The 13,547-nt window shown below is 40.4% G+C and overlaps 3 protein-coding genes across 3 annotated transcripts; 1 reads left to right on the plus strand and 2 right to left on the minus strand.

The window, feature by feature from the left end:
- Positions 1 to 139: 139 nt before the first annotated feature.
- LOC108879343 (palmitoyltransferase ZDHHC18-B-like) lies at positions 140 to 4,269 on the minus strand. Its single transcript, XM_018670579.2, is given in 5 exon segments — positions 140 to 681; positions 684 to 701; positions 924 to 1,073; positions 2,524 to 2,684; positions 3,299 to 4,269. Coding segments are annotated over 5 exon segments (738 nt in total). The 5' UTR covers positions 3,550 to 4,269; the 3' UTR covers positions 140 to 523.
- Positions 4,270 to 4,691: 422 nt separating this feature from the next.
- Positions 4,692 to 12,159, plus strand: LOC108879347 (keratinocyte differentiation factor 1). The gene is made up of 4 exons (XM_018670584.2): positions 4,692 to 4,874; positions 5,878 to 6,824; positions 7,463 to 7,549; positions 9,632 to 12,159. The coding sequence occupies exons 2-4, from the start codon at positions 5,897 to 5,899 to the stop codon at positions 9,724 to 9,726; spliced, it is 1,110 nt and encodes a 369-aa protein (XP_018526100.1). The 5' UTR covers positions 4,692 to 4,874; positions 5,878 to 5,896; the 3' UTR covers positions 9,727 to 12,159.
- A 137-nt stretch (positions 12,160 to 12,296) lies between these two features.
- LOC108879344 (nuclear receptor subfamily 0 group B member 2) lies at positions 12,297 to 13,523 on the minus strand. Its single transcript, XM_018670580.2, has 2 exons — positions 12,746 to 13,523; positions 12,297 to 12,643 (listed from the first exon to the last, which is right to left on the minus strand). Exons 1-2 carry the CDS (start codon positions 13,290 to 13,292, stop codon positions 12,405 to 12,407), a joined length of 786 nt encoding a protein of 261 aa, XP_018526096.1. The 5' UTR covers positions 13,293 to 13,523; the 3' UTR covers positions 12,297 to 12,404.
- Positions 13,524 to 13,547: the final 24 nt, after the last annotated feature.

Below are 13,547 nucleotides of genomic sequence, written 5' to 3' on the forward strand. Positions count from 1 at the left end.
CCTCCCCGACAGTGTTCCATTACTCAGGAAATCTTAAACACATCTGTGAATAAAGGATATCTGCCCGGACTCTCCTGCAGAGCAAACACCAGGCCTTTCCCACCTTGACCCTGAAAGAGAGGAAAAAATAACGGTGACGTATGGCCCCAAGTGAGTTTCTGAATCGATTAAAAGGTCAAAAATTATGTGTTGGACTTTAATTTTCCTGACTTGGAAGCAGTAATACCAGAGTTAATAAAATGTCTCCATTTTAATCTATTCCTTTAGTGACAGGGACTTTTGGATGAAATAAAACATGAGCACTCTGGCAAATGCTCAAATACAACCAAGTAAAGAAAAAAGGTATTTAGTACAGTCACATTCTGGATATTTTTCTTATCAGATACTTCAGTTGCCCTGGTGTAGTAAATCTCACCCATCTGGCGGTCCGAGTGAGACAAAACAAACACTGAACAGTTTGCTGCCGGCTGCTGTTTGAGGCAGGTGTGTTAGCTGTTACTATCAGTAAGATCCTGCATGTTTTTCAGCCATGAAACACCTGCGCACTAGAGTGCAAACACATACTCAGTGCTAGGTGTGTGGTCACACAGCCAAAAATGAACGCCGTCAGGAAAGAGAGCGACACGATGAAGGTGTAGAAGAAGCGGTAGTTGCGTTTCCCAACGCAGTTCCCCACCCAGGGCAGTGATGGTCGAATCGCTCTGAAAGAGAAGTGCACCAAAGGAGAATTCACAGTGAACTCAAAGTATAAACACTGACATTTTACTTTAGAGGAATGGTTCAACAGTTGCGCTGATATGTCATTCAAGTCAGTCCAGCCTGAACCAGAGTATAGAAATGATGTTCGCTGTACCCCTAGGGAGCCTTTATTTATTATTTATCATTGGTAAATGTCATGGTGCTGGTGTGTGTCCACAGCTCACCCACACAGTTGTCACACAGGCTGCAGTGGGAGGTGCGTGGAGGCCGGAACATCTTGCAGGTGAAGCAGTACTTGAGCTTGACCACCTGCTGGTTGATCAGGACTTCCTTTGTGCGTGGCGGAGGCCGATAGCTAGTGTTTCCAGTGTTGTCTACAGAGGAGAAGAAGAGATAGAGGAGGACAAAATTAGCAGTTGAATTGAGCACCTACAGCCTTGCCATTTATACTGAGTACCTGGTTGCAGTGAGTGAAATTCTGGTCTGATCACAACATGAGGGCATAACAACTAACACCTTTACCAATCTTACTGGTGTAGTGTGTGTGGTGACATCACATAATTCCCAACATAGCTCCACGCAATGTCAACCTGAGCATGGGTCTAATCAGCCTGAGTATGTGACAACTCCTTTGCGGTTTTGCAGCAGCCTGTAAGACTTGCTTTGATCTCTCCAGCTTGAAACTGTAACTTCTTCCGAGGGCTGAGAATGTACACCTCTGAATATAATGCTGTCATGTGCAACACGACCATGACTTCAGTGTTAAACATATCACTTAATTAACACCTCTGTGACAGCTCATACACACACACACATGCTTTTTAGTGAAATTCATTCAGTCTACGAGACATTAGGAGAGAATACGGAGTTAAACAAAATATCCAAAACATTTCCTTAAAGACAGAGTGGTAGGTAAATATTCAATACTTATGCCAGAGTCTCAGTTTCAAAAAATAGCTGGGAACAACAGCAGCACAGTTGGGTAAATACGAACATCTTACATCACCACTGCCTAAACTTTGGATCGTGAGTAGGAGTTTACAAGGGTACAGATGAAGACAGCTTTAAACACTGAGGTCATTATACTGAAGCATGCCATATGGAAAGGAAAGATGATGTTGGCAAGACTTGAAACTGACAGTGAACATAACAGAACCTCGTCAGTGGGACAGCAAATTTCTCAGTCCTGGAATAGTCCAGACGGAACTGAGAACTTAAGAAGTCAACAGGGCACCTTTCCACCAGGAAAATAGCCTTAATGGCTGCCAATGTAACATTTGTTACACTGAGTCAAAACAAATGAGTCTTTTCAAAATGTCTCCATTGGACCTTTGCTGTGTCAAAGGTTCATCATCATTAAAACTAAAATGGAAACAGTATGAGTGGTGACAGCACCATTAGAATATGGTGATTATGTGGTTATGTTTCAATGTACAGGTAAAATAGCAGAACAATGCCTTCAATTTCAACTGTGAATTGTGCTCTGAAGCCAAACAGACAGATGTGAAAGCTCTCATGACAGTGCTGAGAATAGTATGTCCTTGAAGTTTGACATAATTGAATGCTACTAAACAGACAAAGAAATGAGCTGAGCTTTAGCAGTTTGCGTTTAGGGATCAAATTCTCTTAAAAAGGCCTCGTGGAAAGCTCTGGTGCCAGTAGTGGGCTAAATTCAGCACCATAAAACTGGCAGGAATACCACGCTATGGGAAAACAGTGAGCACTTTGACAACTGTAAAATTTTATGATGCTGGAAATCAAAGTCAGAGGCATTTAAGGCATTTATATATTTCTGACCGCACTTGTGCCAGGGTCGGCATTTACCAATCTGTTTCTCAATGTCTGCGGCCTCGTCTGGGGTCGCTCTGGAAGGATGCCGGGGTCGGTGAAGGCTGGTCTGGAGCAGGGTGATGACCACAAATACAAAGAGGACTCCTCCAATAACAGGTATGCAGCTGGTCAGGTGTTTGACCAGGAAGGGACAGCTGTGATTTGGGGGGAGGGCACAGACAGAGAGGGAGAATTACAAAGACACACATTTCAAAGGATCGGACAAGATCAAAACCAAGTCCTGTCTCATGTAACTGGGTCTGCTTTTTCACCCACCATGGGATCTTGTTTTAATTAATACTCTGCACTTTTAATCACCATCTGAATCCCTAGAGACAGAACACACTTTTACTGCACAGTGATGAAAAGAATGCAGTTATCATATTCAGGCAGTATTCTTTATTACCATGCCACACTGCCAGCTGCAAGAATACAGCTCTGATATGTTCTTTTTTGGACAACCTTGCAAGACTACATTATGAAAGATGATATTTTGCGCTGAATTGGGGATTTAGTCAAGAAATCACAATTGTTTAACAAGAATATGGATTTTTAATAAAATAATCAGGACCTGCTCTACAGTTCGGCGTTCAATTCAATTCAATGAAATATCAATTTATAGAGATAGTGTGCACTTCTCGGCGTAATACGGTGGAGGGTGAGATGATCATATGATATGATCATGTATCATACCCTTACCACCAGCACGGCGACTGGACTCGCTGGTGTTACGTTAGAATAGAAGACCTAACTTGAGAAATGAACTCACTCAAATATAAAGAATAATCCACTTGTGACGAGAATAAGGCCCAGAGTGAGAGGCAGGACCCCACTCTGTCGGGCCACAATGATCCGTCCCTCGCAGTAGAAGCGATTCTTTCCGGGGAAAACTTCCCACTTTCTCCTCGGTCTCTTCGGCTCCTCTTTCTTGTCACTGTCGTTTCCATGATGAGGTGGGGGGGTCGGGGTGGGTGTCGGAAGTGCCTGCGGGTCGATTTGCTGATACTCACAGTTTTTCATGATTTATAATGAAGTTTGGTTGCTGTGTCCCAATTCCGACAATCGGGGCATTTGGCCAGCGACAGATAGCATCACCGACACCCGTGTTGTCTGTGGCAGCTGAACGCAGCAAATGTCGTCATTCCGCGGAGAAAACAAGCTAATCCTCTACTATGGGTATCCGGTTGTAAAAAACCCAAAGATCCCGTGCTGGAAATTCCATGCCCGTTACTTCCCATGCCTCTTCATTCATTCATCTTTAAATCTTTCTCGAGAAATACTCATTACAAATTCAAACAATAACCCTATGGCCATCGTTAGCTTGGCTGCTGAGCCATTCAGACTATCCAGCTCAGCCAGATGCGGACTATTTAACATCAGTAAACCCAAAATACCGTCACCACCGCTAGCTTGTTAGCTTGTTCTTCTCGCACATTTTAGCTAAACGTTATGCTAATATCCAGTTTTTTGTATGCACAAATTAAAAGGAGCACTAAAAGTTTGTATTATATGATGCATTTTGCTCTCTATCAGGAGTCCTGACACATTCGTGACTAGTATTGGTTATCTGCGTTACCAAAAAAAGCCATCGTCCGGGAAAATTGGTAATTGTCAAACTTAACACAAAGGAAAAGATGATTTTCCGGTTGTTTTTCTTTCGAAATAATGACGTATTAAAACTTAACAGTTTGGGTATGGTGATGACCCTCTTTAAAATATCCGTAGAATGTTTTGGAATATTTTTAGCTCTTTCATTATTATATTCTTCTCTAATGCCATTTGTAGACAAATTGTCAAATCTCAATTTAGTTACCAAATTGTACAGTATCCGGTACATCAACACCTCACTATGGCTAACTTGACAGAGGTTCATCAGTGAGGAGTTGTCAACAATATGACCGGAAATAAATTCAAAATAAAGGTGGGGAAATCATGACTTTTAATTTTGGGGGGTGAGGGAGGGGTTGTTGTGTTATGAAAATCTTGTATTTGATGGTGACCATCTTGACTAATTTATATGTGATTTTAATACGTTTACGCTGTGTTATTCAAATGATAAAGCCGTGAAATACGCAATTCTACGCTAAAATCACGGTGGCAATTTAACTTACATTTTATTTTTGAAGTCACAACCGGAAGTACAGTTTCTTTTTGTAGCTACCTGGTGCACTTCCTCCACCTTGACGGTCAGGTATACGGATTTGATCGAAAACTAATGAAACTGGAATTTCGCAGCGACTTCAAAATAGGGGACGTTCAAATGGACTATAAACAGAAATGTTTAATGTAAGGTGAAGAAGACAGCATTAATTTGGGAGTCAGTTGGTGGACGCACCGTGTATACTGTGAGTAATGTTTACTGAAAAAATAAGTCCTCTAATGGAGGAAAGAGCAGCAATGACAAGTCGCCAGGAAAGTGAAAATAATTTTATACTAGGCAGGGTATTGTCGAATGTCGGCCAAGCTTTAACTTGTCATTGATGTTGGTGGCCAAGTGCGGGAAAAATGCAAAAACAAAAATTCATTTCACTTGTTTGGTTATTAGCTAACTACCTGATATAACCACAGTAAACATTCGTCACCAACACGCAACCCCGTCATGACCCGAAATGCCAGACACTCTTTGAAAATCGTAACCGATCATAAGACAATTCAAGGTTTTTTCTTCACTTCGGCATTTTTGAAACCTACAACTACTACTTGCTTGCTTACTTAATTACAAATTGATGTTTTACACAAGTTTGCTGTATTAGTAGCTGTCAAATAACCACACTTTAAAGAGTTCTAGCTTAGCTATTTGCCTGAATCCATTTTAATTTAATTTAATTTATTTGTTTATTTATTTCTGTTACCCGTTGTTTGGTTCAAAAGGCGAGGAGTCCCAATGAGCACAATAGGACATTAAATTCCAAGAATTTTACATTTACTTTGGTGTGCTTTGACTTAGTGATGCAGTGTACACACAGGATTTTGTTTTGAATTTGTATAATAGTTATTCACTGTATTTTACAATTAACCTTTAAGTCTAATTGTAAAATTACGTTTTAGAAATCCCCATGACATCGTACTGGGAGGCTGATACGTGAATAGTTAAATGTCTTTGACTGTGTGTTCACACATCCTCCATAGAACCAGTTGGGTCACTTTACCTGCCACCTGGGGATAGAAGTTTCACATTTGTTTAGAAGAGAGATGCCCTCAGGTGGCTTCAAGTGATTTTAGGCTTTGCCTGAAAGATTGGATTGATATCAGGCTTTGATAACAGTTGTTTATTGATGCCATTTCAACACCCTATTGCCATTTACCTACACTTCAATTCAATTATTTTTGTTTCTCATGTTTGTGCAGACCTTGGAGCCAGTAAGTCATGTCTGCCGGCACCACAGGCAGTCTGAGCCGCAGCTCAGGGCCCGGTAGCTACAGGCATGGGCCGAACCAGAGCAGCAGCCAGAGGTCGTCGTATGAGGAGCGCTGTGTGGACCCAGTGGAAGACAGGCTACCCACACCAGAGCCAAAGACAGTCCACAAAGCTCACCTAAAAGATGCAAATGGTAAGGAGTCTGAGACCATTGGCTTCATTCCTGGCTCAGCTGATGCTCCCTCTGCAGCACAAACTTGCAATCCCTGCGCCTCTTCAAAGAGCTGTAGGACCTTTGTGTGCAGTGTGCTGACCTGTGGCCTGTATAGGGTCTGCCAGCGTTCCATTCTTGCTCCATGCCTGGCACCAAACGAGAGCTCCCCAGATGAGCCAGAGAAGGTGAGCCTCCGAAATATGAACCAAGGAGACAACAAAGAGGAGGAGACAGACTGGCTAGGGGACGTTCACATTGCTGGAGTCAAAGTGGATAGTCCCAGGGAGTATTTAGAGGTCGAAACCAAATCTCCATCATCATATGTGTCTCAGGCTAGTGGTCAGACACAGCCCAGGAATTCCTCCCTTCACGAGTCCATGAGGTTTGATGACTGGGAGGATGGCGAGGAGGATGTGGACTCTCTGATTACTAAGAAGCTGCTGGAGCTCTACTCTGAATATCAGATTGAAGAGCTGGCCAGGTGCACCTCAGACTCAGTGTTTCTGAGGAAGAGCAAGGCCATCAATCAGCTCATCAACTCACTGGCAGAAGAGCACAAAATGGACGAGCAAGAGGCTGAGTGTCGACTGGTGCGCGGCATCATTCGCATAAGCACTCGGAAGAGTAAGAGGAGGCCCCACACCTCGAAGACAGAGAGGACGGTGTCTGACAGCGGGAATGAAACCATGAAGGAGAGCGATTCCTTGTCATTCAGCAACAATAGTAAGCCAGCGCTTCCCTTAATGAAGCTAATTGTGTGTGTCTCTATCAAAATTTCACAAGGGTTATTATTATTCACAAAGCCACCACAGCACTTTTTACACTGCATGCAGCTGACAGAGCTAGTATAAAGCAAAGGGGACCCTACCACACACCCATAAACAAATGCAGTCCAACGCAAGCTGTGCAGGAGTGTGCAAAAGATCTGAGAGACTGGCTCGTTAGGTTTACATTATCTATCTCTATTTACGTTCAATGAAAGTAGTGTAGGTGGTGACCTGATAGCCGAATGGTTAGGGCTCCTGACCCAGCCATACCAATACTGCATGTCATACTCCTGCTCTCTCTCTCTCTGCATTTCCTGTCTCTCTCCACTGTCCTATCTAATAAAGGCAAAAAGCCCCCCCCCCAAAAAAAAAAAAAATCGATAAACAAAAGTTGTGTAAGTAATTTTATGTATGAGACATTTTATTCTTTGACATTTATTACTACTGCTACCTGGGCCTCCAGAGCCCTTTAAGTGTCAAAAGCTCCTGGTAAATTAACACATACATAACAAGGTGAACATGAATACTCCTTAAGGACCAGTGCTGCCTCTGCTTTCTATTAACCATCAGTCTCATTTTCACTTTTTCCTCAAGATGACTACAAATCAAATCCAAACATCCAAATATCAGAGCTGACCTCCTCTGACAAGTGTGCCAGGGACATGTGGAGAAACAATGGTGGTAAGAAATCAGTCTTTTTCACATTAGTACATACACACTGTTACATTTATAACATGTACTCTTTGTTTTTAATGAAAATAAGAAGAGTGTGTCAGTCACTTATTTTTTTTCAGAAGTTTGGTTAGTGACTTTGAATCAGATGCATGGTTTATTTTCCATGACGAGTTATTTGGCAGCTATAACAGAGGAAATCCATTATGCACATATTTGCGAACACTGGTTTGACTTCCTGATAAGATCTGTTCCAGCTTTTAACATCAACTTATTCTGGCTAGACAGAGTCTGAATGTTAAGGACAGCAAGATCATGTTTGTTTCTCTAAGGGTTACAGTAAAATCAACTTATTTTTTTTAAGTAAATGCTTTTGTTAACAGATAACATGTTTCTCTGTGTAAGTACTGGGTGTGTACATGTGTGCATAAATTTTTAATTGTATGAGATGAACTTTACCCACCCAGGTTTCTAAACCACCTTTATTTACTAGAATAAATACAGAGGATATGACTTTCTTTTACAGCAGCAAAGCCACTCTACAGGTTTACTAAGACTACCACAGTTACTTTTCCATTTAAATTTATGTGATCATAACTAGCAATTCAGTTACATTTTTTTTACCATAAAGGACAGACAAAATAACAGAAAATAGAAATATGCCATACAGGAGTGACATTTAACATGACGATTAATTGGGCATATTTAAACTAGAGTAAGCATGTATGGTGCACTAAAATCTTAAATTGATTGATTTGGGTTTTTCCCTCTAAGTCTGGTAAGAACAGTGAGACTGTAAGCTAGTTAGTTAGTGAGACCAGCTAGCTATATAAACATGCCTGAAAAATTATTTTAGATCCTGATCTCCTCAAAAAGGACTGTTACATGTGTAGTGGGTCAACCATATGTAGTACAGCCGTAACAACAGAAGGTCCTGTGGGTCAGGTGACAAATATTCATATGTGGACTAACTTCCTAGGAAACGAACACAGAGGCACTGTTTACAAATTTACCCCCAACCTATTCATAGGGCTACACCAAAAACAGACTGAAATGTAAATAGTTTTATCAGCTAAATGAATACTGCAGTGTGTGCGTGCTGATGTTTTGACTGGACATTGTAGTGCCTGTGTTAACTTGTCTAAACTTGCAGAATTACATCGGTGTGCAAGATTTTTAACTGGGAATAATGGAAAGATAGTAATATTAGGTATTGACCTTGATGTGAGAATGTTTTTGTTCTCTTATCCCGAATCTCTCTTACTTTTTTCTGTGAGGTCATACTCGTCAAAGTCAGATTGACTAAACTCTCTTAGCTGCTCAAACTTGTCATCAGTGGCTTGTTTCAACTTGCTGAATTCCACCTGTTCACCTGCTCCTGCAACAAATCAGAGCTGTGACAGAAATAAAGATGGAATTGTGGAACAGGAAGCTAAAGCAATGCAGCCCATAATGGGAGGCGGTAAAGGGGACATGAGAGCTCCAAAACACTGTAAATCAAGCTTCTTTTGACAGTAAAATGTAACCTTTGTATTCTTGGGGTCTACCAAACTTGCTGAATGCAAATTATTTCCTCATAAAACATTTGCAAAGTGGATTTTCCTTTAAGGTTCGCTGAAATCAAATGTGCACCCTCTGGACTTACAGACTGAGCCCTCACCAGCTTAAATCATGATGTGTTCACTGTCGTCACAACTCTGTGAGGATGTCAGGGGATAAAGTGAACTATGAGTACAGTCAGAATGTGCAGTAAAAATTTTCCCGTTGCATAAGTTGTCACACACTGCTACTAATACAAATTAAACCCTCAACTCAGAAACTTCAGAAAGTATCTAGACTCCTACATGTTTTGCAAACATGTCAGGGTGAAATGGTTAAAACGCTTGTGAAGTTCAGCATTTGAATTCAGCCTTTGAAATCTGTATTGTTCACATCCATATTTACTCACCAGCAGTCTTATTCTTCACTGCCTTTGATAGCATATTGTCACTTTTTCTGGTGCATGATAGAAGTTAAAGCTCAGTCTTCAGTCTCCAGACTAATGCTGATGAATTACAGTTTGTTCTATCTGTCTTTTTTTTATCCTTATAGGTCATACTTCTACTTCTCCAACAACCTACTCGCCCTCTCACACAGAGACTAACTCTTCAGGTGTCTCACTAATTCGCTCCTCTGTGAGAACATGATTCTTGCACCACACTGGAGGTCTGTACTTAAATTATTTGTCATGCTGTGTCCACAAGGTCACATATGAGACTTTTGAAAGGGGACGCTACTTGCACAGGAGTCTCTGGCTGAGCCAAGCTCTTTGTAGAGACCATGGCTTTGCTGTGGAAAAAGAAAATGTGAAAATTCACATTGTCTGAAGGACGTCAGTGAACTCAGGGCTCTGTGTGTACATATTTATGTTTGATGAATGTTATATGTGTATTCGAAGGATTGTTTGATTTAGAGCTTGTCCTGCAGGCAGATACAACCAGCAGCTCTTAAATATTGTCATACAATTAACCGTCCCCTCATCTTTGAAGGAGATATGTTCATGAAACCTTATTCTTAATTCACTGGTCAGATTATTGTGCTGTTGTTATGCAAAGGACATTGAAATTAGATCTGTAAAAGTAAAATATAGAGTTGCATTTTTGGCACATTTCATTTGCATTTTTTGTGTGTGATTTTAAACTGTACTCCATTGAGTGGTTATGTAACACCTATTTACAGTTAGTGATTCTCGATTAATGATCAGAAATTATGTTCTGATGATTTTCATAATTTGACATTTTTCAAAATGATGAGAGCAGAAAATCACTGTTTGAAAGGTTTCAATAATATAAAAGGATGAAGTTAAGAATATTTGGTCAGAAGAAAAAGTAGTGTTAAATGATCCTGTAAATATGATTTTAGTGTGTTTTATGTGTGCCAGGTGGTACATTAGACATGAGAATGGGATTTTATGTTAAAATGTGACATAACAAAATTCTGTCAAAGAAATAATTTGATTTGCTTTATTGTCAAGACTTCAAAGAGAGGACTGGTGCCACTCTCATGTCTGTATACTGTAAATGACAGCCAATGACAGCCAGTTAGCTTATCTTAGCATTAAGAGTGGAAACAGATGGAAAAAGGTAGCCTGTATCTGTCCAGGGTAACAAAATTAGCAGAGGAAGGCTTTATAAGCTCACTGATTAACACATTATATTTTGTTTGAAGTGGGAAAGCAACATGGTTTTACAGGGAGTTATTTACAAGACTGTTTCTTGGCTGAAACTTTTTACTTTATGGTTTTTTTACTTATTAAACCAATGAGATACAATATGTTAATTACTGAGCATAAGAGGTGCTGGGTAGCCATTTTTATTACCTTTGGATACGCCCAGATCAGCTTTTCCCCATGATTTCCATTTAAGCTATGCTAACCAACTGTTGGCAGCAGCTCCTTATTTACTGTACAGACATGAGAGGGATACTGTATTGTCTTGGGAAGAAAACAAATATATTTCCCAAAATGTAATATCTGTTTTGTTTTTTACACTGAGGAAAGAGAATTGAAAAAAGTTAAAGCTATGGAAGAAGTAAGTTGACCGTGAATTAGATTTTTTTTAATGTCAAAATTCAGTTTCTGTTGTGACTTTAATGTGGCGTATGACTTTTCTTTTCAAAGCAGATGATTGTTAGTGTCATAACATGAAGTTCATATGAAGCAGATATCTCTCAACCCTGTGGTTAATGCACTCTGGATTTTGTTGTAGGCCATTTGCAGTTCTGTCTGTACCTGAACTCTCCAACAAAAAGATGTTATGAAAGCTGGTGTGAACTGCAGCTATAGTTCAGGTTTTATCATGTACTATAACTTAATAGTGACATTATCCCAGGCTGTGTCATGAAGTAATCATTCCAACATGTATGCTGTGTTTGCTCCTGGGTCCTGATGGGAATTTGGCCAGCTGATTTAAGTGGATTTTTTTCAGCACTGTGTCTTTCCTATCAGCATTAGCTTATGGTTACTGTTGGTCATGGACCTTGTTGTAGTGGCTTCAGTTAATACACATGGGTAGATTATAGATATATTCTAAACATATGGTTCAACTGTCCAGATTATGTTTTTTTCTTCTTGGATCTATCCTGTGTTTGAATTATATGTATAAGGAATAAACTACTTTTTTGCCTTAAGCTAATATGGTCCCAGATGCTTTAAACAATTTAACACCACAGTGTCTTTTTAGTGAGTCTGGAATTTTCCTGCAACAGCAGTGTCATTAAAATGAAATGGTGCAAAACTGGTTGTTCTGGTTTAGACCAAGACACAGAAAATGTATATTGACTAATTAGAAATGATGAGTATGTCTGTGTCATATAAATGGCTAACTGTAACTATCTTAACATGCTTCTTATTTCAACTTGTTGAAATGTCTGTTAAAACATAGCATTATGTTCTTATTCACACATTAGACCATACTTTGTCAAGTTTCTGGAAACAAAGTATAATGCTTGGGTCTATACCAATAGGAACTTTATATTTTCAGCAAAGTTGTTGTCAGGTCCTGGTTCTTCTTTCAACAGTAATCCATCTTTTAACAGATGTGTTATTATAAAACAATAAAGTAAATGAAGTGAAACAAAAAGATGAGTTGTTTGCTTGTTGTTTGCTACAAATGGCCACATGAGGGAGTCAGAGTGCAATTCTTTTTAAGGTCACACCATGCTGCTTTCTCTGATCCCCCGTGAGCACACTCATTTCTTCACAAGTTGTCATAAGTCATTAAAATTGCAATTTATTTATTTATTTATTTTATTTTATGCATGTTTCACTAAACTAAAATTCAGCATTACAGTACTCATCTATAGAAGTGTTTTTTCTGTAATCTTATCAGACAAATAACATTTCTGTCAATAAATGGACCATGTTGGTGTTGCCAATAAGTGGCTTGAAGAAGAGCTCTGTGACTAAGCCGTGGCTGACATTCTGAATGGCTGAGGCTGCTAGAAGGATGTGTCTGAAGCGACCAGCGTCCTCTGGGTGCAGGAGGTGGATGACTTCTTGAAGAGCTCTCTGAGCCTCCTGTTGGAGGCCCTCAATGAACAACATGGCACTCAATCCTTGAACAACTGAAATGGGTGAAGAGATTTTTCAGTTTAAGCTCATATCTAGTGAAGTAATTAGCATTACTATTGAAACACAAACAGCAACAAGATTAAGTAAAGGTTTACCTGGGTTGAACAACATGGCACCCTTCAGGTAAGCATATTCCTTTGGACTGAGATCCAGATTCCACAACTGATGCAAGCAGGTTCTCAGTCTATGGACTCCGGTAAGAGTTGGTTGGTCAGCCTGACTTTCAGAAAGTCCTGGTCTGAGCAAAATCTGTCTAAGGATACTTGAATATGGTACATCAGTCACTTCAAACACTATCCTGTCTTGTGCGAGCCCCAGAACAAATAAAGGAACCCAGCAGTGTTGTAACAGTGATGACTGATCTCCCAGTGGAAGCTGGCTGAAGGATGGTAAACTTCTCATGAAGCAGATGGTTTTTACCAGCACACTGGAGGCATCTTGGCAGGTGGCCTTTGGGTCCTTCAAGCAAACTCTCCTCCTCTGTTCACAGTGGCAGTTGTGTGCTAAGGAATTAGAGATCAGTTTGTTGTTGAGGTAGTTGTTGTCCCTCCAACTCAAGATGTTGTAAAGGATAGTCTGAGGATGCTGGTCCCGGTAACCAGAGCAGGGGCTGTTTGTCATCTTCTCTTCAAAAGAAAACATACTGAAGAAGGACACACCATTAAAAGGGCTTTAGAAAAGAAAAGCTCTGGAAAACATCAGCAGCCTCATTCAGTGCTCAAGCTCAGTCCCTATTTAACCAGGATGTCACCTGCTCACGACTAACTCAGCCTTGACCCTCCTTTTTAAGCCCTTTAAAAAGGAAAAAAACAGTGACCATGGACTTCCCATGCAGTGGGATCTAGGTTCCCTCCACGTGGAGGCGATAAGACTAGTTAAACTCAGCCGCTGCACAGG

The sequence above is a fragment of the Lates calcarifer genome, unplaced genomic scaffold, assembly GCF_001640805.2.
Source record: "Lates calcarifer isolate ASB-BC8 unplaced genomic scaffold, TLL_Latcal_v3 _unitig_633_quiver_1308, whole genome shotgun sequence".
NCBI lineage: Eukaryota > Metazoa > Chordata > Actinopteri > Centropomidae > Lates > Lates calcarifer.

What these genes read in the sequence shown, in the direction of transcription:
- LOC108879347 (XM_018670584.2), top strand. Translation starts at nt 5,897, where the DNA reads ATGTCTGCCGGCACCACAGGCAGTCTGAGCCGCAGCTCAGGGCCCGGT. An exon ending in CTTGTCATTCAGCAACAATA is followed by an intron (nt 6,825 to 7,462) that starts GTAAGCCAGCGC and finishes TTTTTCCTCAAG; the next exon opens with ATGACTACAAATCAAATCCA. An exon ending in CATGTGGAGAAACAATGGTG is followed by an intron (nt 7,550 to 9,631) that starts GTAAGAAATCAG and finishes TTATCCTTATAG; the next exon opens with GTCATACTTCTACTTCTCCA.
- LOC108879344 (XM_018670580.2), bottom strand. Translation starts at nt 13,292, where the DNA reads ATGTTTTCTTTTGAAGAGAAGATGACAAACAGCCCCTGCTCTGGTTAC. An exon ending in TGCCATGTTGTTCAACCCAG is followed by an intron (nt 12,644 to 12,745) that starts GTAAACCTTTAC and finishes CACCCATTTCAG; the next exon opens with TTGTTCAAGGATTGAGTGCC.